The 21,507-nt window shown below is 37.2% G+C and overlaps 1 protein-coding gene across 5 annotated transcripts in view; it reads left to right on the forward strand.

Moving 5' to 3' along the window:
• Positions 1-21,507, forward strand: part of SORCS1 (sortilin related VPS10 domain containing receptor 1) — a 482,842-nt gene that overhangs the window by 287,538 nt on the left and 173,797 nt on the right. For all 5 annotated transcript variants that reach the window (XM_011363774.2, XM_011363773.1, XM_011363770.1 and 2 more), the window contains exon 4: positions 13,088-13,246. In XM_011363774.2, coding sequence (XP_011362076.1) covers positions 13,088-13,246 — 159 coding nt within the window. The remainder of the gene's footprint in view (positions 1-13,087; positions 13,247-21,507) is intronic.

Genomic DNA, 21,507 nt, shown 5'->3' on the forward strand with positions numbered 1-21,507 from the left:
GGGTGCAGTACTTATCTTTTATTTTAGCTCTGAATTTTATGCTGTTTATTTCTTCTTATAGTAATGACAAATGACCAACAGAAGCCAACTTTTAGTGTTGAGAAAGCAATGGAGGATGATGTGGATTGTGGTAAACTGGAAAGCATCTGACCTCCCCATAGTGAATAGCCAGCCACTCTAAAGCTCTTATTGATTATGACTCATGAGAATATGGTCCCAGTAAATCTGGATATTATTTGAAAATCAGCTGATAAACAGTGCTCTTTGGGCCATCACTGTCTACCTCAGCACTTGTGTGCTGGTCAGAGACAGGCTGTGGACCACGGGGTTTCAACTACTGCATTTCACTGTGGTACTGGCCGAGGAAAAAAAAATGTCTCTCACTGAAACGCTTCTTTTTAGCCTGATGGTTTCCTTTGTGGCAATTCTACATTCTGTAGCTTGAGGAATTTGTCGAACATTGAAAAGGCACATATGCTCATTTACATTGGCAAATGTTAAATTGGGGAGACATATGTTTTCTTTATTCTCCCCTCCTGTTAGATCCTTGAAGAGGGTTGGTTATCAGACTCAGCTGTAATTCCCCAAGTGGTTGTGCTTCTGAAAAGTATTTTTTGGGGAATCTTCAATACTAATAAATTTGGCTGGAAATAACTATAAAATATGATTGGAATCCCAGTGGACTGGAATTCTTGTAGTAATGGTTAACCTCCCAGCTTAGGGATATTTTATCTGGTCTAAGATTTGCTTGTGTGTGTGTTCAGGACACACTTTCCTTAGCTGAATCATTAATTGCAATAATCTCTTAAGAGAGGTCCCCTACCTTTATATTCCCTTCTCTTTAATTTATATTCTATATTATCTCTAAAGTGATCATTCTAAGTGACCATTCTATTTCCTGCTTAAAAATCTTGAATCTATATGTGTGGCTCAGAATAGTTTCTCTTACTATTTAAGTCAAAACCCCTTTACATAGCTAGTGAAGCTCTTTCAACTTGGCTGTCAATTGCTTTACCTACCTTCTGCCATACTGAAGAACTTATGTTACCTGAACATGTAATGATGCTCATACTTCTCTGCCTTTGCATATGTTGATTCCTCTACTGTGAACTCTTTCCCACTCCTTCTGCCGAATACCTACACATCCTTCAAAACTCATTTTACTGTCAGATATTCTATGGCTCCTTCCCTCATTTCAATAGTAGGAATGTTATTCTCGCAATGCTTTGTATGTGCAGTACCTATACAACCACACTTTTTCCACTGAAATTTTGTCTCTTGTTTCTGTGTTGGAGCCAATTGTAGAAGAATTCAATCTAGTAAGGCGTTCAGTGTATCACTCATCATTTAATGTCCAGTCTTAAGCACAGTAGCTATCACTTGGTGCCTAGAACTACTTAAATAAATTAGAGAAAGAAAACAAAAAAAAAGACATGAATGATTGAATGATGAACAACTGGCCAGCCACAAAGAGTGAAAAATTGCTCAAAAAAAAAAAAAAACCCCTTTGATTTCAGTACCCTTGTTTTCCTATTTGTTTTTGAAATGACTAAAATGGGCCTTTGAGAATTTTAATTTTTGAGGGTACGTCTATAATTTTATTGAAATAACCTATAGATAAGACCAATTATGATTGCATTTAGGGTTTCATTTATGAATTGCATGTAAATTGTATCAAAGAGGGAAAATTCTGTTTCATTTACATTTTCTCTTGTGTTTTAGATAAACTTAAACGTGTTAGTTAGTAACCTCTCCAAGCGCATGCTCACTGGTTAGAAGACCTGCTTATTACGTGGTCAGAAGTTTAGAATGCAGACCTGGGATCCAAGTTCTTCAGTGTGAACCATAGAAAAGCCAAAAATGTTCTAGAATTATCTTGGAGAAATCATATGCCCCTCTCTGTTTAATTTCACTTTCCTGAGGTTTGCTTCAATTTCCAGTTGGAATATCTTAATGAACATTTGTAAAGCACCGTGTAATTCTTAAATGTCAACATCATGTATGTATAAAATCTTAAATAGTAATTAAACGAGCTTGAGATTCTTTGTGCAGTGGACTATTTTTTTTACAATTTATGATAAATGTGTGACAAGAAAGATTTGCCAATGAATTGATGTCAGTCAAAAATGGAAAACGAATGTTTGTTTGTTTGTTTGTTTGTTTGTTTTTTCTGTAGAGCCTTTATTCAGAGAACACAAATATTAAACTGTTGGAATGTTTGGAGTTTCTAATATCTTGTTTTTAAACTTGAGATACTCACCTGGGGTCACCTATGTGTATATCTGTATATGTGCAGAATGATACTTTATTGTTTTTTTTTCTTAGAAATTTAAATGAAGTTAGAAAATGTACATAAACAGACTGTTATAAATAGACTATGATGTAGGGATGGCAATTTATACAAATCAATAAGAAAAAGAGAAACTGTCCAGATTTAAAATGGAGAAAAAGTATGAACTAATAATCTACCAACTGAGGATATTCAAATGACTAAATATGACTGAACTGTCTGACAATGGAAAGGTATGGGAGTCAGGGAGTGGGGGTGGCATAGGATAAGGAGAAGGATTTGAACTTAAAAAATGATTTCATGTTTAGGAGGGAGCTCAGCACACTTTAGTAATTTCAGAAAGTATTGCAATATTGTAGTAAAATGAATTAATTGAGATATGTTTTCATGACACTTAATTTCAGGGAAATGTAAATGATAGCTGATATATTCTTTAAAGGAAGGTGTCAATCTGTCCATGAGCTTGAGGATTTTTTTTCTGTCATTAAATATGCTCACTATTTAAAAAAAAATTAGTTCAGTTATTTGGAAAATTCACTTTGGAGAGATCTTCTCTAAGGGCACCGGATACAGAAATCTTCCTTTCACAAGGATGACCATACGATTTATCATTCAAGCCATACATATGTGTGTAAGTAGTAATATTTATGATGATGCAGTAGGATTAAACCAGGACTATCCAAAACATATGATGGTGCAGTAGGATTAAACCAGGACTATCACCCCATTTGTGACCCATTCAAAGAAAGCCAAACTGTCTGTGAACTGAGCAAAATAATCTCTCATATAGTCAAAGCAGCTCCTGAATCAAGATCAGCTGAATTTGTAAGTGTGAGTATCTTTATGGGTATATTCAATCCACCATCAATATGAATCTAGGTCTGAAAATGCTTTTGTACAAAATAGAATGATACTTTTATAATTAGATTGCATGATAGCACTTTGATTAGGAATTATTCTTATTGTTAAGGATGCCGACTTCTGAGCTATTGTAACTAGATACATAAAAGATATTAGCTCAAATACATAAAAGATCACGTTGTTTGTAGAAGTTTTGTGAAGGCAAAATTTTGTTCTTTTTGAACCCTTTTGTTTGGAATCCCTTTGTTCATTTTGAATAAGGATGCCGAGAAATACCAGTGAAGTCAAGAGAGCTGATTTTGTGGTTATTGTCTTAAAGTGTGGATTCCCTGTTGGTAGTATCTTGGAGCAGATGAGTGTTTTATAGGGTTGACATAGTAGTAGTTGGAGTTGAGCTATGTAGCAGGATGAATATAAAGTAAAAAAAATAAATAAATAAAATAAATAGTTTGGATGGTTTTACATGGGCCTGCACATGATAGAAATTGAACTTGTTATATGTTTCTGGGACGCATTTACCATTCAGCCATTCACCTCAGACCTAAATGACCTTTTGGTGTTTTTCTTGGTCCAAGGCTACTTAAAGGTCAGTTGATTTATTTTAAGACCCAGTATAACAATAAGTATTCTGTTTCGAATCGTTAGGTTATGTTGCAATTGATATTGGCACTTTTGCTATGAACATAAAAGGACAAGGACTATTTTGCACTTAAGAAACCCATTTTTAAGGGTGTCAGATCCTAAATTAAATGATAGGATTATAATTATAATACCTAGATATAGGCTCTCTTACTAAAGAATTAGTTATGTATACTTTAATGGACATTTAATAGATCTGTTTTTCTATAATTTAATCTGGGTAATTTATGCATCCTGAAAATCCTCAGACTAGACTTTATTGATCTTGGGAATCTTGATGTCCCTGAGACTAACGATAAAATTCATTTGATCTTCAATAAATATTTACTTTGAATTGACACCAGATTAGAAATTTACAGATTTCAAAAGTTTTAAGTAACAAAGCTATCTCATAGCTGAAACCCAATGAAAAATATGACAATCTCGAGTTATCTGTATTTCAGATGTTATGGTTACAAGAAGGCCTTGTTATTTACACTGAATATAAAATAATAACTTTCTATCATATTCCCCTTCTTTTAATAATGTGACAAATTATACGGAAAATTGTTGTGATAATATAGGCTGCCACAAATTCTTGCCATCCTTCTGTGTGTGTGTGTGTGTGTGTGTGTGTGTGTATGCCTGTCCCCTTCTCCCCGCTCCTTGAGAGGCAGAATCTATTTTTATCTTCTCTTTTAATCTAGCCCAGAATTGGTGACTCATTTGACCAATAGAATGCAGCAAATTGGACATCCTGGGACTTTTGAATACACTTGAGTCCCTCGAAATGCTTACTCTTAGGACACTCACACTGGAACAAGCCAGCTACCAATTAAGAAATCCTACTACCATGAAACTGCAATGCTATATGAAGTTCAAGCCACATGGAAGGGGCCTACAGGGAGGGATTCATGTAGAGAGAAAGAGAGAGGCTAAGGTCAAATACATGAATAAAGAAGCCATCTTAGAGGTAGAACCTCCAGTTCCAGCTACCACAGTTGATGTCATGTGGATTTGAAATTAACTACCCAGCTGAACTCTTCCAAAATTTCTGACCAACAAAACCATGAGCAAAATAATGGTTGTCTGAAGCCACTGTTCTCAGGTAGTTTGTTACAAAACAGCAAATAAATGGAACAGAGGTCCTTTTCTCTTTCATATAGTGTACCAATTTGGCTGCTTCTGAGATATGCATTTTGAAATAGAATTAGCACAAGATATAGAACTGCCTAGAAAATAAAACCATGAAAAAAATAATCTTTTGAAAATGCTGCACTACTATATTGCCTGCTCTGACTGAAGGGAAAGAATAAAGGAGAAAGGGAATACAGCAGCTAATGTAATTATACTCGGGGCCATGTCGAACAAGCATATTTACCCTTTCCTGTCTCTCATAAACAACCTGAAGTGATCCATGTCTATCATTAAATACCTGAAGAATGAAGGAAAGATTTTATATGAAATAGATCTCCTTGTTAAAAGGAGGCGCTTCCTCCTGGTAGTCCACTCCAGCCCCATCTTCCTGAGTTCTGTGGTGGAGCTGCGGGGTGAACCTCACTTTGCCAATCTGCAGATCCCATTTGAGAGAAAACCCAGGTGGTCCCCCCAGGCTTCTCAGGAAAGCTTTAATCGCCAAATACTTTAGCAAAATCTCCTGCAGCTGAGACTTCATTAATCTTCCCGGACCTTCCCTAGTGTGTTGGCCCATTTACTATGACACATTCATATAAGTGAAAACTATGATGATACAAGTAGAGCAAGGGATGAAGAATGTGAGTCCATTCTGTTCACTTGTTTTTTAGAATGAATTCATTTCTATGGGCTCTTTTTTTTATTCTCTTGACTTTTGACTTGATGTTTATTCAATCTAAAAACAAATATGCAACTTAGAGATTTTACCAAAAACAATGTGTCCTTCACCTAAATTGATGTTAAAATATACTGATAGCTTCTCTTCTTGTTCTCTCTTTCTCCTCACCTCCTCTCCTTTATCATTTCTAGCGGAATAAAGAGATTTCTTATCATTAAATGAACATCATTTCTTGTAAAGTTTCCCATGAGCAAAGAAGATGAATGTCTGTTTTTCCTAATATCTTGGCTACTTCTGATAACAACTAACATTTTAAAATGATGTAACCTTTTGGCATTTATAGAGCTTTGGGGATTTAAGAGAGAAGTTACTTTGGGACTTATAATGACCATGAAAGTGTGTTCTGGTTGAATTTGAGTGGAGACTGTGGGATAATACTGGGATTTTTAAGGTGGCTCAGATATTCTCAAGGTATTTGATCAGTCTCCATAGTAACTGCTATAATAAAAATATTTCTCAAAGTTGCACATTATTCTTTTCCTCTAAAATGTCATTTTTTAAAAACCAGATGACACAATGCTAAACATTAATGAATATTCCATATTTCTTACTATCCCCTTAATATAATAATTATTTCTCCAGCGAAATGAGTTAATATTTGAGATGCTAATTAGACACAGAATCTGTTTATTAGGAAAACAGTTACATTGTAATGATTCTTACTAGTTTTCGCATAAACTTCCTTGAGAACTCGCTTATGGAGAAATGTTTGTTTCCCCACCTATACAGTCATTAGGTGAGAAGTTTTTTTCCCCCAATTCTTTCATTTTTTTCTCACCCATACTTATGATAAAGCATAAAAACCATTCTTCTGGAGGAGTGACGCCAGAAGAATAAGAAAAAAGAGGCCTGGGTCATTGTGAAAAATCTGAGATTGAATCATAACTGAGTATTTTGAGTCTATAGATTTATATTGAAAAAAACAAAAAAAATGTATCCAAGAATATTTTACCAATTATCTTGTTATCGAGAGTCTCCATTATCTAGCTTCTAGTTCTTTATTGCTTACCCCTTACTGTCTAGTCAATATTTTTATAAGATTTTCGTAATTCAAAGTTTCTCTCTCTCTCGCTATTCCTCTTTCTCCCTCCTTCTCTCTCTCTCTCCATCCTTCCCTCCCTCCCTAAGAACTGGACTATCACATTTTAGCTATATAGTGCTAAATGCAAACATATAGTACTAAATGTACCATACTTTGTGAAGTAATGATAGTAACATTTCCATAAAATTCAGCATTATTTTCACACAGACGAACTGATCTTCACATTGACTTATGCAGTGTATGCCATAGATAGCTTTACCACTGATTAGCTGTCGGGCCTTGAGCAAATTACCTCATTTCTCTAAGCCTCATTTCCTCAATTGTCAAATGGACATAATAATATCTACCTGAAGTATTTTTAAAAACAATTTAATGAGGTAATACATTTTAAAGTTTTAGTAGAGTACCTGGTAAACAACAGATGCTAAATAAACAAAAACTTTTAAATAATATCACTACCCTCAATGAGAAAACTGAGGCTCATGAAGATGAAGTGAGCTATGAGCTCTTCAAAGTGGCATAACCGATATATGGCGGAGCTGACACTCAAATCCATCTTTGAAGTCAAGCCCCATGCTATTTCCTATGATTATAGTATATATTTATGGTTTGTTTTTCCTTCTTCTTGTTATGGTATGAATGACCTTTACTAAACACATTCTTTTTTTTTCTGAGACATTTCATATGTCCACTGTAGCACTGACAGGAATCAGGTTTATAATTTGGTCAGGGCTCTTGTGGAAAAATGTCTATGGTTCCCAAGCTTTCCAGTCCACCCTGCAGATCAACCCACCCACACACATGGGCATATGTCTCCTTGTGGCAGGCCAGTGCCATGCACAGTAATAGAAGTAGAATCTCACAGCGAAATGGTGTTTTTTAGTTTAAAATTTTCTAAGTTAATTTGGGAGAGGGTTATGTTCAGTAATCCCAAGAGAAATAAGAAGAAATTTTCTATAAGCTTTCTTTCTTGAATTGTCTTCCAAGGAGTGTAACCCATGTATTGTTATTCCTGGTAAACCCTGCTTCTCCTGTGTACTCTATATAGGGCAAAAGGAGTGTTGAGTGAATTTTCATGAGTGTTGCATAATAATTATTAGGTAAGATCTGACAAGAATAGTAAGAGACACGTGAAACAATAAAATAGTGTGCACTTCTTGGAATTTTTTTTTCTCCCAAAAAATCAAAGTCTTTGGGCCCTCATTAAAGAAAAGAAAAGAAAAGAAAAGAAAAAAGAAAAGAAAAGGCTTAAATGTGAACTTGCAGAGTAAAATATTAACAGACAATGCGAGCATTTCCCTGCTATTTCACTGAATCAGCCGTCACAAGCAGATGGTCTATTGCCCCAACATTTTCTTGGTCTCTTAGTATTGAATGACCCTACTTTGTATTAATGACCATGGACGGTGCATTAGGTGAGCTTCACTGAGTTTGGGAGGTTGGGAGTGGGATTTAGACTGACTGATTGCACACCGAGTCCATCTTTCTATAGATTTTTTTTCTACTAGTGTATACTCATCTGAACCTTTTTTCTTTTTAATCACTTTTCCTCTTCTTTTCTTACTGTTCTTTGTACTTCAGTGATTTCCTTTCCATGGGCCATTCTGGGATCCTATGTAACTTTCTCTAATGCTGTCCTCCAAACAGTCACCAATTGATATGCATTCATTGCTCTCACCTTCATTTCATCTGGGACAGATAAATGTTCAGCTCACATTGGGAATAGGCAGCTTTTTCACCCACCATAGTGAACAAATTACTCACTTGCTCTGATTACATTTGCTTAATTTGTTTTTAATATAAGCCAGAGCCATGAAAATAGCCTCTTATACTGTTTATGGATAGATTTTTGTTTGAATAAAGTGGGTAGATAACTGGAGTGCCCAATTATGGCTATTGCTATTTTTCTTTGTCATTGTCATTATTATTATGAAAAGTATTTATTATGCACCTGTGATATAGGCATCTGGATTTGAGGTAAGCCTTCAGCAAAGCAAAAGAGATATTTCCAATACATTACCTCTAGTGATTCCAGTCCACAAAGGACAAGGAGTAGACAAATTAGCAAACAAGTAATGAACAATGTGTAAAATAAATATTCTTTGGTTTATGACCAAAGATATGGTGGAGAAAAACATATGCCTATAAATAATGAAGCTGCCTCTTATTAACTCCACCTATCTAAACAGGTAAATGATAGAATTCCAAACATAACACACCTAGGAAAAGAATCTGGAAACCTAAACAGTAGGAATATTTCTTTAGGAGGAATGTCCTTGGTAGACAGCCTAGACAGATCAGAAAGCTGCCAACCAACCTCTTGTAGAATTACATCATGTAGCCATATGTTGAATCTGGAGCAAGTCAAGGAGAATGAAAATGCATTTAATTTTTGATGACACAAAGCTGTCAGAAGGACAAATACCACAAAAAGTGAGAAGTGACATATTTGAAATCTATAAATTGTATTTCATGTTCATTTGTCACCTCTAGGAAAAGCAAACAAAGTTTCTTCCTTCACCCAAAGTGGATGATGAATGGTTGCTTAGAGGTAGGTGGTGAAAGCCTGTGTCGCCATTATTGACTTTCTATGGAAAACAATTCATCTGCAGACGCAGTCAGTGCAGTCTGCATACCCTGCAAGGCATCAGTAAACTGGTTCTAATCACTCATGGGCTGATGTGAACAGATAATAATTACTTTCCTGTTAAAGACAGACTCTTCCCCTTGTCTCTCCCCTCCTTGCTACCAACTAGAACAGCAGGGATTTATCTGAGAGAACTTAGACTCTCAGTGTCACAAGAGTCCATGGGCTGCCTTTAGCAGAAGGCAGGGATGAAGAGGACTCACCTATTCACTCATTCATTTGTTCATTTACAAAGATGTATAGACCTGCTATAGATCAAGCTTTATACCAAGCAAACAATGACCCATATTTTTAGAGAACTCACTCCAGGAATTGTGCAAAGTGTAGATTCATGCCTTTTACAAAGTCCTCCTAAAATTCTGTCATTTGGTTCAAATTCCAAATGACATATGATTAAATGCATATGATTAAACACAGCAAAACACCATTTATTCAAAGTCACATGAAAAGCTATAAGTAGGTAGAAAGCCAGTGTAAACAAGAAAAAACAGTGATCATTGGACATGTTTAAGGAATGCTATTAATTTTTGAGGAGTATTCACTAACTTGAAGTTATCATTTTGCTATGTCCCAATCAAACACTTTCTTGAGAATGTATGACTTATTTATTTGTAAACAACATCATGTCTAAGGATTGTGTCGCATGTATTATCTACATTATTTCTTTTTCTCAAATTGGTTAAACATTTTCTATTTATATCTTGCTTAAATTTTTATTTACTTGTTAACATATTTACTTTTAGTAACCCTACAAAGTGACAGAACAAACTTCAACTAACTAGAAATAAAATTACTAATGAATTTAAATTTGAAGACTGAAATAAGATTTCACTTATTCAGTTAACAACAATGTATTAAATGCATCAATATTAACCTGCTTATGTTGAAGGTTGTGATTAATATAGTGTACACAATGGTGTATATTAATGTATGTCTGTGCATGCATTTGTGCATTTATCGTTCAGTCGGAAATGACTATAGGCCAAAATATTAAATTAAAAAAATCAGAATAAAAACTCAACCGATGATATGACATATAGATATGGATAAAAGAAGTAGAAGGGAGCACATCGTTTAATTTGTTGAAGGGACAGCGTCATGAGCAATTTTTTCTTCTTTTATTTTGGATTCTACTGGTGGTCTTACAAAGTTGTTTGTGCAATAAAAAAATGGCTAAACAAAAATGGATCCTAATTGACCTATTTGTTTTAAGTGGATTTGAGCAGAGGTTTGAGAGAAGAACCACTGGAAGGTTTGTATAATACGGAAACACTTATAAATCTTACAGAGTGAATTCGCTAACATCTTCCATCATTTCTAAAATATCAAATTCCCAGACAGACGGTTTCAGGTAAGGATTGTTTAGAGAAGATGAGATTTTGGTCTACATATTTTCTGTACTCAGAAATAAAGCCAAGGAAGCCACGCATTTCACTTATTCAATATTAAGTAGCCATAGGTTTGAAAATATTTGCATTATTCTAACTCCCCGCTCCCTTATCCAATATTACCTGGATGCAGAATCATCTTAGAAAGTCTGATGACTTAGAGCATAAATGAGTATCAAAAATATTTTAAATAAATGATGATTAAAATCAACTTGATTCCAGGATATTCTGTAGGCCTAGTGTTTTTGTTTTGTTGAGATGGTCTGCCAGGAGAAGCAGGTGGTGAGCTCTGTACTCATGGCAAGAGAGGAAAATATATTCTGATTAACAGGGAAATAGAATATCAGAGGTAGAAATAATCACCTTGCCTGAGACAATAGATGCTCTTTAAAATTGAGCCTCTTCATATTATGGAAATTACTTTTGGGAGCAGTGCAAAAAAGGTTGTTACATATTATTGTTAATTATAATCAGATACACAAAGCAATCTGATCATTTGGTGACTTATGTGTTATTTGGAAAACAACAGCTTTTATGTGCCAGTAAATATGAAATCACCTGGAAATATTCTTGTGAATTTAGGTGCCATCTGAACGTTCTTGTTTAATGCATACAATAGATTTTAATGAAGCCGTGTGAGTTTGTATTTACCCGATGGCTCCCTGTCAGCCATCCAATGAAGGAATGCTATGTGCTTGGTGAATGGGAGACAGAGAAAACTATAACTTTGTCAGAATGAATGGTTGGGGACAGTGGTTTCAGTGGAACATGGAAGGAGAGGCAATTAGCTTCCAATTTTGTGCGTGCTTCCCATCTTATCCAGAGTGCCGCTGACAGCCACAGCACTCGCTCGCTGCACATCATATCTTTTGTCCTCTTCAAGAGGGAAGTTTGAAAGAACAATAAGGAACCTTACATTTGTCCTGGGTAGCATAAATGCAGTTTGGGCCTAGTATGTCTGGTATATGGTCCTCATGTGCTATTTATAGTGACAGGGCACCACTTTCAAAGATGACACTAACAATCCAGAGGTTTTAATATGATTGCGTCCAAATGCTTGAGAAAGCTCTGTGTGCTTGCCTGGCACTCTACTTTTCTATGGCATGGTTCTATCTTCTCTCTCCTTCTCTCTCCCCTGTTTCTTCCCCCTGGAACCGCCGCATCCTCGACTGATAATCTTTAAATCCCGGGCTGCAGTGATTTCTCTTCATACAGCCACACATTAAGCATCTCTTTCATGCTTCTCCGAACCAAACGCAGAAAGTGCCAATTAATAAGTTGGTGGGAACGATGTCAGTGGGCAGCATTAAGGCCACCTGTCTGGAAGCATTAGGTGTGCACTTTTGAGTGAGTGAAAGGAGCCTTGCAGAGATTCGTGGATGAGGCATTTTATCACACATTCCTAGAGGCATAAAATGAGAAAATAAAAATCAGTTTGCAGGGCAGCTTGTCCATCTTGTTCCTGTTGTGGATCATTCACACCACTCTGGGAAAACTTAACCATACTAACAAGAGAACGAAGCATAGAGCATATTCACTGGTCAATAGGCTAAAGATTGAGAAGGACATCTTGCTACTCTTTCCGTGGACCTGCCATTTAGATTTGTTCAAACTCTTCTGGGCATTTTTTGGTTTCACATGAAGACTATGAAAATGCTTTCCATTCATTCATTCACTCTATAAATTCTTATTGAAAATATAGTATATGCTGTGCCTTACTCTAGCTTCTAGGAATATATCTGTGGGGGAAGATAATAAAAGAAATATCAAATATCCCTGTTCTCATGGCGTTTCTGTTCTAGTAGAGGGTATATAGACAATAAACAAAATAAACAAGTAAATCATATAACAGGTTAGAAGGTGATAAAATGGCCTTCGTACATGAGACATTGTTGATGTGAACAAGAAGTCTGCAATAAAGGAGAAAAACCAGCAGCTACATCCACCTTTCCCACAACACACTGTGACAAGTCTTGCTCTTTTATCCCCTACAGATGAAAAGTAGATACAACAATGGGAAGGAGGGTTGAGGTTAGAAGAATAGTGGAAAATATTTTAGATTAAGGAAATAACCTTGGGAAAAAAATTTAACAAGGAACCCTGTAGAGAAGAAGAAAATACAATCCACTGTTGTCTCCCCCTTCCTTCCAACTCGTCCTGCCTCTTTCATTTCTAGTAAAAATCATTTCACACGATTGGTCCAAGATAATGAGAACAACCTTGACAGAGTCAAGGTCACTGCTTGGCCAAGTGTTCTTAGCCTGCCCCTTTTGTCTCCCTTGTCAAAATTTTAGCTCATTTTTAAGTTTTGGGAATTTGTAAACTTGACTGCTCATTATGTTCTTTCCCCAACAATTTTTTGCTGCAGATTCTGTTACTCACGGATCCAGAGATTGAGAGCAGTTTATTGATCAGCTCAGATGAAGGAGCCACCTATCAAAAGTACCGGCTGAACTTCTACATCCAGAGCTTGCTTTTTCATCCTAAGCAAGAAGACTGGATTCTGGCATACAGCCAAGACCAAAAGGTAAGCATGAGTGCCTCGTTTGAGACAACAGCTCACGGATCCCCAAGTAGAAGTCTGCTGGTTAATCATCCCTGCATTTCTTCCCCATGATCATTTTTGGTCTGTGCAGTAGCCTGAACTGTGTGCCAGTGGGGTGATGGGCAGCAAGGAGGCTCTCAGGTCGTTTGCTTGAGCTGTGTAAACGCCTGCGACAGTGTGCACAGGAAAAGCTAGACACTAAGAAATGCACTGTGGAGAACCCCTGACCCCCATGGAATCCATGACAGTGTTTTGGGTATGTGGAGAGGTGATCATTCTTGTGGATGAAGAATCAGGAAAGCTTTTCTCAAATCCTTAAGGGGAAGAATGACCCCCTAAAGGTTCAGGACGCTAACTAGGAATTTGCTAAAACAGTGAGAGAAATGACCAGAGGAACAATAATAGTGGGCACCGGTGTCATTATTCAGAACCAGGTTATCTCAGAACTTTTCTTCTCTTGCCAGTTGAGTTAAAGAAGAATTCCAATTTGTTAAGAAAGTATCAAATGAGGTTATGCTATTCCATGTCTGTGTCTGTGCGTGTGATAGATGTGTATATATTTTATGTGATACATACTATAAAATATAACATGTCCTCTATACTGTAGATAGACTATAAAATATATACAACCCCTGCTTTTAAAGAACTTACATTCCTAGGTAGAATATAAGGCTATGAACAAAAAAAAAAAAATACAATTAAATCAAAAGTAAAAGAAACATCATATACACTGGCACATGAGAGAGCAACTCTAGCCATAAAAGCCAAAAGGATAGTAGTGATATATTGGAATGTTCTTTGTGAAATGCACGATTCAGTGAAGTCATTCTTGGAATTCTCCTTAGAGGACTTACGTGTTAGAAATTATGCATATTTAAAGAAACACTGGACTTCACACGACTGAGGAGGATATTGTAGGGTTTTATCTGTTTGGGTTGGTGGAGATGTGTGGGGTCCTTCCTGCAGTGAGTGGAATGATATAAGAAACTTTCCAAGGTCTCTACCGATGCAAGCATTTTGTAGGAGGCAAATTAAAATTCTTAGGTTGGGAATTTTATTCATTCTGCCCTTCCTGCCAAATAAAATGCACATTAAGCCTAAAAATAGAAAAGATTTACAATTAGTTTTTTTTTTTCCTCTTGAGCAGCCTGGCTACCCTTTCAGCAGAATATACAATTTCATTCCTGGAGTCGAGCCACAGTGCATCTGGTCCAGGATGGTGCAGTTGCTAGAGGCGAGGCTGAGAAGCTCAGGACACAGAATATTAGTCATTTAATCCACTGAGTTATTGTATTTTATTTGACAGTTGGTTAATTTTCCCCATGATGCTAGAGGCACAGTGAGGGCCAGATTTACCTGGCTAAGTGAAAACTATGCATCTTTGCAATTGTGCTGGAGGAGATGCCCCAAAGTATAACCCTTCATGTTCCAGCACTTTAAATAGTACCTCCCGTGATGACTGCAGTAATGTGGATAATGCTAGAAGAGTTAGGACTTCTGGGCCACTTACAGTGAGCAGTGCTTAGTGTTGACGTCCTTTGCTGTAAAATGTGTTGGGATGTATAATTATAATTGCAGGAGCACTTCCAAAAAGATTGAACAAACACAAATATTAAACTCCACATCCATTTCAGGTACTTTGCATGGTGTCTTGTTGGTATAATATCACTATAGCAAGGAGCAGTCAATCCATCTGAAGAGAGAAGATTAAATACGTGAATTCACCAATAATCTAAGAAGCCAAAAAAAACAAAAAAAAGAAAAACAAAAAAACCCAAACCAGTAGCCTCATTCATATATAACAGATACCAAAACAATATAGCTGGATTGATTATTTGAAATTGGCAGCCCAAAGTTCAGGAGATGAAGATCTCATGAAATGATTTCACCTGGACCTTAATTAATATGTCATGTTTCTTTTAGGGAGGCACATTTACAGGAGAGGAATATCATAAACAATAACACAGAGTTAAAAAAAAAAACATGTTTACAAGATTGTAAATTTGTCTATGTGACTGAAACTGAAATTTGGTAAAGCTAATTATATACTTTTGGAACATAATCTTGATTGTTTTTAACTGCTTTGACTGGTTGTCAGGCAAAATGTTTTTTTTTTTTTTTTCTAATTAGGCAATTTCCTAATTTGAAAATTCCACATCTGTGGAATGCTGTGTTCAGAGTTATAGGTTATGAAAGTTAATCTGGTAGAAATATGAGGATGAAATGGGGTAATATGAGGTCAAAAGCAAGAAGATGAGATGATGATATCACGGCCATCCTGGTCTGAACCAAAAAGTATCTTTTGTGATCATGGACCAAATGAAGACTATCATTTTGGAGCTGGAAGAAGCCTTAACAGTTTTTGTTCTGTATGTAGCTCATGAACCAAAAAATTTAAAAAGTTAATGAACTTTTGCAAAGAGAAAACCTACTCACTGGTATCACATGTCAAAGATCAGTGAATGGATTAAAACCTTAACATGAAATTCTGTAGAGTTTTCATTCTTGAGGGTGATATCTTGAGATTAGTAGATGGGCAGAAACCAGCCTTTCTGCTAATCTGTGTTTCTCCAGGAGAGAATGAAGGAGAAATCATCCTGGATAAAAGTATGGATAATCCATTAGTACAAATAGGAGTCGCAAAAGCACTCTATATCTCAGGACTTTTGAATCACAGGATGAAGAGTGGGGCATTAGCTGGGAAAGGAGTGGGCTGCAGCCATCAGATGAGCCATTAGCTGACAGAGATGGCTAGAAGTCAAGTTGAGAGAGTCCGTGGCCACTCAGGTGGGTCAATGATATGGAAATAATAGCTGGCAATCACCCATGAATCATGGAGCCTTTAACGCCAATGAGATGCAGCTGGGAGCACCAAGGAGAGCCCCATGCTGTTGTTGGCAGACCAATGACTATATTTGCCCAGGAAAAAGGAGCATTCGTTCTTTCATGTAAGTATTGCTCATCGATTTTTCTGTGACAGCTGCTATTGCTGCTGCTGCAAAACTCCCAGCTATGAGCTTAGCCTCAGTGCTAATGTTGGCTCTGCTGGATGCTGTTTTTATATCATCCTATGGTGAACACAATTTTCAGGCAAAATGCACTGTCTCTTAGAAAGTATCTCATTGAGACGGCAATGCCTTTAGAACTCACCTGTGAACAGAATCCTCCTTTCATCTCTCGTGTTTGTTGCCTTTTCAGGCATACTCTCGCTCTTTTGAATACATAACCACCTTCATTTCCTCCTTATTTCTCTGTCATTACTTTTCTCTCCTTCGATGAATGAGACTTGTAAGGCCCTGAGGGCAGAGTCTGGATCTCTGGCTTCTAGGATGGAGCCCACATGGGCTGTGGTGTTCTACTGTGACCACATTTCATCTTGAATGCCTGAATACCCAGTGGAGGCTTTTTTGATGTGAGCATTTTAAGAGACTCAAAGATTTTTGCTGAGAAGACTATCCTTTCTGGCCCAAGATAGAGTTTTACTGGCTATTACTTCCATAGGAAGCCAGGTTTAAAAAAAAAAAAAAAAAGACTTTTAATCAAGGAGAAATGTGTGTGATCAGATGCTCTCAGAATTCATAAAATCAGGGTATTTTGATATTTTAGTCTTTTTTCTTAGATATTCAGTGTTGAAGTGATTGCCAAGAGGTAAACCCTTTCTTGAATTGCCATATGATTCTCTAGGCACCACTAAAATGACAGAAGGGGAAACGTTAGAAGCTTTTTCTCCTTTTGAAGTTCTAAAAGAAGTTGCCTGACTGCTTAGGAAGCCCTGTTGGGGGAATCACACAGTGTAGAAATGGGAGCTAGTGTCCTTTGTTTCTGAAGGGTCTTTGTGAAGATGTGCTTTTGGAAAACCCTGGAATTTCCAGAAAAATAAACATTACAGACAGTGTAGAAATTTTGTATCAAATGAGAGGAGAGATAATGGTCATGTAAAGTCACAGCCCATATATTTCTTATAGGAAAAAACAAAACAAAATAGTGAATCACTGTGTACACGATGAAGAATTTCATGGCATTTAATATGGGAGCACCAAAATCTTACTTTCCTTTATTTTTTTCTGTATTTTTTTTAAATTTGTGTAATTAAGCAATGGGCAAACCAAACATTCTGCTCATTCTTTTGGTTTCTGTGCATTAGGAAACCAAGTAAGTAGGACAAAGGAGATTCAGTGCTTCACTTCATTGCTAGTTTCCCCCGACTTTCTTGCCTCGATACAGAAAACCACTTAGCAGCAGGCCGAGTCTGCCAGATCACATCTTTATTTTAATTTGGCAATAAACTAGTACACAAACTGTGCTATAAAACATTGTTTCCAACGGCATCTCTCAGTCTGTCTTAAACACCTCACTAAGCATGATGTGTTGGGAAACATTCGAAATGAGAGAAAACAAAATGCAGATGTGACAAAAAGAAAAAAAAAATACAGGAGAAAAGTCCAAGGATATACTTATTCCTCAGCTTCACCTGCCATCATGGGGCACTGAGCCCTGGCCTCTCTGTCAGAGGTCATACTGGAGGAGCGATTCGTGACGGGGAGAGTCTGCAATGGCTGACATGCACACTCCCGGGACTCAGGCGAGTGGGTGGCTTGCGGCGAGTGGTCCCCTTGCTCTGCTTGTCCAGGCTGGCAAGGCCTCTTCCAGGGCCAGCTCTGCAGAAGGTCTTGCTGGCCTGTCCCCACACGCAGGATGAACTACTTCTCCGCAGTCCTGTGCAGTGTGCTTCTTCTCCCCACCCCTGTGGACATGTAAGTCCATCCAGGCCATGACCTCCTCAATTCCTGCACAGACAAGCAAGAAGTCTAACTGAGCAGAGCGGCTGGGTCTTAGCTGTGGGAAAGCGGAGAGAAGTGGGAGGTATTCATATAGCTGGGAGAGGAGGGTAGGTGTTGGTAAACTCCAGACTGTTATTCCTGCCATGGAGGATAGCTCTTCTAATGTCACCAGACCTTCAGGGTCTTTTCTAGAAAAATGATTCTGCTTTGTTTGAAATGTGACTTTTTCTTACTTTTAAGTGTTTATAGAATTTAAAACAGAAATGATGCAGGGCAAATCAACCTCATCTACTGCCTTGTATTAGTCCCCAAATCACTTTTTTTTCCTTTTCCTTCTGTCTTTCCCATCATCTTTATTTTTCTCCTGTTCCTGGGTATCTCCGTCTCCTTTATGTCAGGAGATATGAAATTATTTTGTGATTTAAAAAAATATATATATCCAAATGAGTGAATAATTCTGTGGAGAGAGTATAAAACTTTTGAGACAGTTTAGTGGGCCACCCTTCATTTTGTGGCAGTCCTGGGAAATTTACAAGTTTATATTCTCATTTATTCTGGAGCTCTATGAGGCTGCAATCCAAGTAATACCACGTGGATACTTGCATAATGCCTGATCTCCTCTGTATTCCAAAGAATCACAGTTTATGAAGACATAAGAAATCCTGAGACATGCATGTTGGCCTCACCTTCAGTATTTTGGTAAATATGGGTAAGATATATGCAAAACCAAAACAAGGTTTTAAAGGGGGAAAACATGTTTTGATAAGGAGATTCTTTCTACAAATAATGAAAACCCTAAATATTAACAGTAGGCATTCTCGGTATAAATAAATGAAGTCAGACTGAGTTAAAACCATATATTGATAGAAAAGAAAAATTATACTGCCAGTGTTTTGATAGCATGCAATAGAATTTTAGTAACCTGCATAAAAATAAAAAAAAATATAAAAACTTTTAGTTTTTTTCCTTTTCATTGCCAGTCTTCAGTTTTATTTAAACAGTTTTATACTCATTCTTAAAAAAAAAAAAAAAAAATAGATCTTCCCCTCCCCCTCCCCCCTTTTTTTATTTTTCCTTCCTTTTCCTGACTGGGCCCTAAGTGAGGGGCGTGGCTTATCATGGCCACTTAGAGTGCTGGACATTTCCTGGGAAATAAGGACTACTTGATAAGGAAATAGATATCAGTATTTTCCAAAATTCAGTCACACAGGCTCTCGCCCCTAATAGACAATACAGCAAGCTGTATAAGAGCACCAGCTCTGATGTGTCAGCCCCTACCATTGGCCATTTGACCTTCAGCCATTTGTCACTTAATTTTATAGTTTCTCCAACTATAAAGTGGAAGTAAGAATGACAGTATCTGCCTCACGGGACTGTTGGAGGATGCTGAGATAACATACATAAAGCACTTAACGCAGAGCCTGGCACATAGCAAACATTGCATAGATGCTAGCCAATGTATTATTCAAAGACCCTGAGAGGTAGCCAGCCAATCGGTATGGAATTGCTGGATTTAGGCACAAGGCTGCCTTAGCAGTCATCCAGGGTCTTTTCAGTACCTGAAGTTATAGGCACTTTAGTAAATGTCGAATGCCTCCTGATTAATCACTAGAAGGTACCATGGATCCAAAATGAATGGAGCAAGGAAGAACTGATGCATAGTGTTCAGAAAATATTATTGATCATGACAACAATAAACCATTAGCTAGTAAAGTATTTGTCTTCACAGTAACTCTATTTTTGAGTAGACCTAGCAGTCCCTTAATGTCAAAGGGCAAATTGAAATAAAAGACTAATGGATCCTTGAAATTTAACCCCCTGGGGATATTCAAATGATTTCTGCACAAGCACAAACACTTAGGATACTGATATCTACCTAATGCCATCATGTTTTCACAGTGCACTGCATTAAGTAAAAAGGCACTCAGTTATTTATACAAAATGTGTTGAGCATTATATACATGCTAGTTTGGCAGGATTTCCATGTGCTTGAAATTTCCCAGTGTCAGAGCTGATTTCTAATCTCATGAATATGTAAATAATTTAAGTATCCAAGTACAAAACTGGCAATTAGAGTGGAAACAGGAGAACTTGTTAAATGTCAACCCCAATGCTTGTTTATCAAACAAATTCTCAGGCTGAAATGCCATCATATGCAAACAAGGAAGGCCTACATTCACCTTAGGTGCCTTGTTTGTATTATTCCTTTTCAATTGCTGCCTTGAACAGTTTGATCTACCTGTTCCTAATGATTTGAGAGAAATGGGCTGCAAGAATGAGGAAAAATGTACACTAAAACTAGTGGTTGAGGTAAGGTTTGAACAGGTACTACTATGCTATTTGGTAGCTCTTGAAGCTTAGAAATAGAGTTAAATTTTTGCTTGTGCAACTTTTTGTCCAGTTCTTTTGATCGGGACTATCCACCAGCATTTGTCTGAATTGATGAAGACGCCTCCTTAATCCAGGCACCAGTCGGGAAAATTGAAGTACATTTGACATCATGAGAGAGCATGGACCTCTTTTTGAAGTGAGATCAAGGGATACCCAGAAGAGACTTATCTCTAAGGGTAGCTCTTAGAAAGCTAGTAATGCTCAGGTTTTCCTGCATTCTTCTTTGCCAACAGTGATTACAACCAACCATGTTGCCAAGGAGGGAAGCGGTTTGGGAGGAGGAAGTCTTGGCCTTGTGAACAGAAACATTTTGTGAATTTAGGACCATAGATTTCACTTTTTTTTTTAATTAAATATGTTATTTTGTCAACTCCCTACCTTTAGCATAATGAGATGTTATAAGTACAGATTATAGATGGCACACTTACTGGTCCAAGAGATCCGGAGCCCCAGCCAGGGTCTCACAGCTGGCAAGAGGAAGAGAAAGCAGAAGTTGGGTACCCTCTTAAAATTGCCAGCTTCCTTATCTGAGTTATACCATTAGTATAAAATGTTATCATATGAGAAGACACAAACACATTACTCTCCTGACTAGCCTACCTCACTGGCTGACCTAACTACAGGTAAGATGAGAAACACCCCAGAACTAGAAGAGCTGTGAACCAAAGCCACAGGGTCTTAGCTGTTGCAGAAAAGGTCGTGCTAAGCAGTAATCATCCTCAAAGGCTAAGGACATGGCAGTCTTGTTTAAGATCTTTCCTTGCTTCCTGAATGTCTGGAAGAAAAAGAATATCACATCGGCTTCTCCCTGACCTTCCTCTCTTCCTCAGGGCCTAAAGGCAAAAAAATCAGTTGCGGAAAGAGAGAGAAAACTAGTGTTGACCATTTGTTTTATAGCAAGCGCTATGCTGGGCTTTTTACATAGATCACTCACCTTTATTCTTATCCCAAACATAAAATGTATCATTATGCTGGTTTAGCATTTGGGGAGTCTGAATCTCAAAGGGGTTAAGTAGCATATCAAGTGATGGCAGAACTAGGGGTCTAATCCAAGTTAGACTGTCTTCACAC

This window comes from Pteropus vampyrus, unplaced genomic scaffold (assembly GCF_000151845.1).
Source record: "Pteropus vampyrus isolate Shadow unplaced genomic scaffold, Pvam_2.0 Scaffold89, whole genome shotgun sequence".
NCBI classification, from domain to species: domain Eukaryota; kingdom Metazoa; phylum Chordata; class Mammalia; order Chiroptera; family Pteropodidae; genus Pteropus; species Pteropus vampyrus.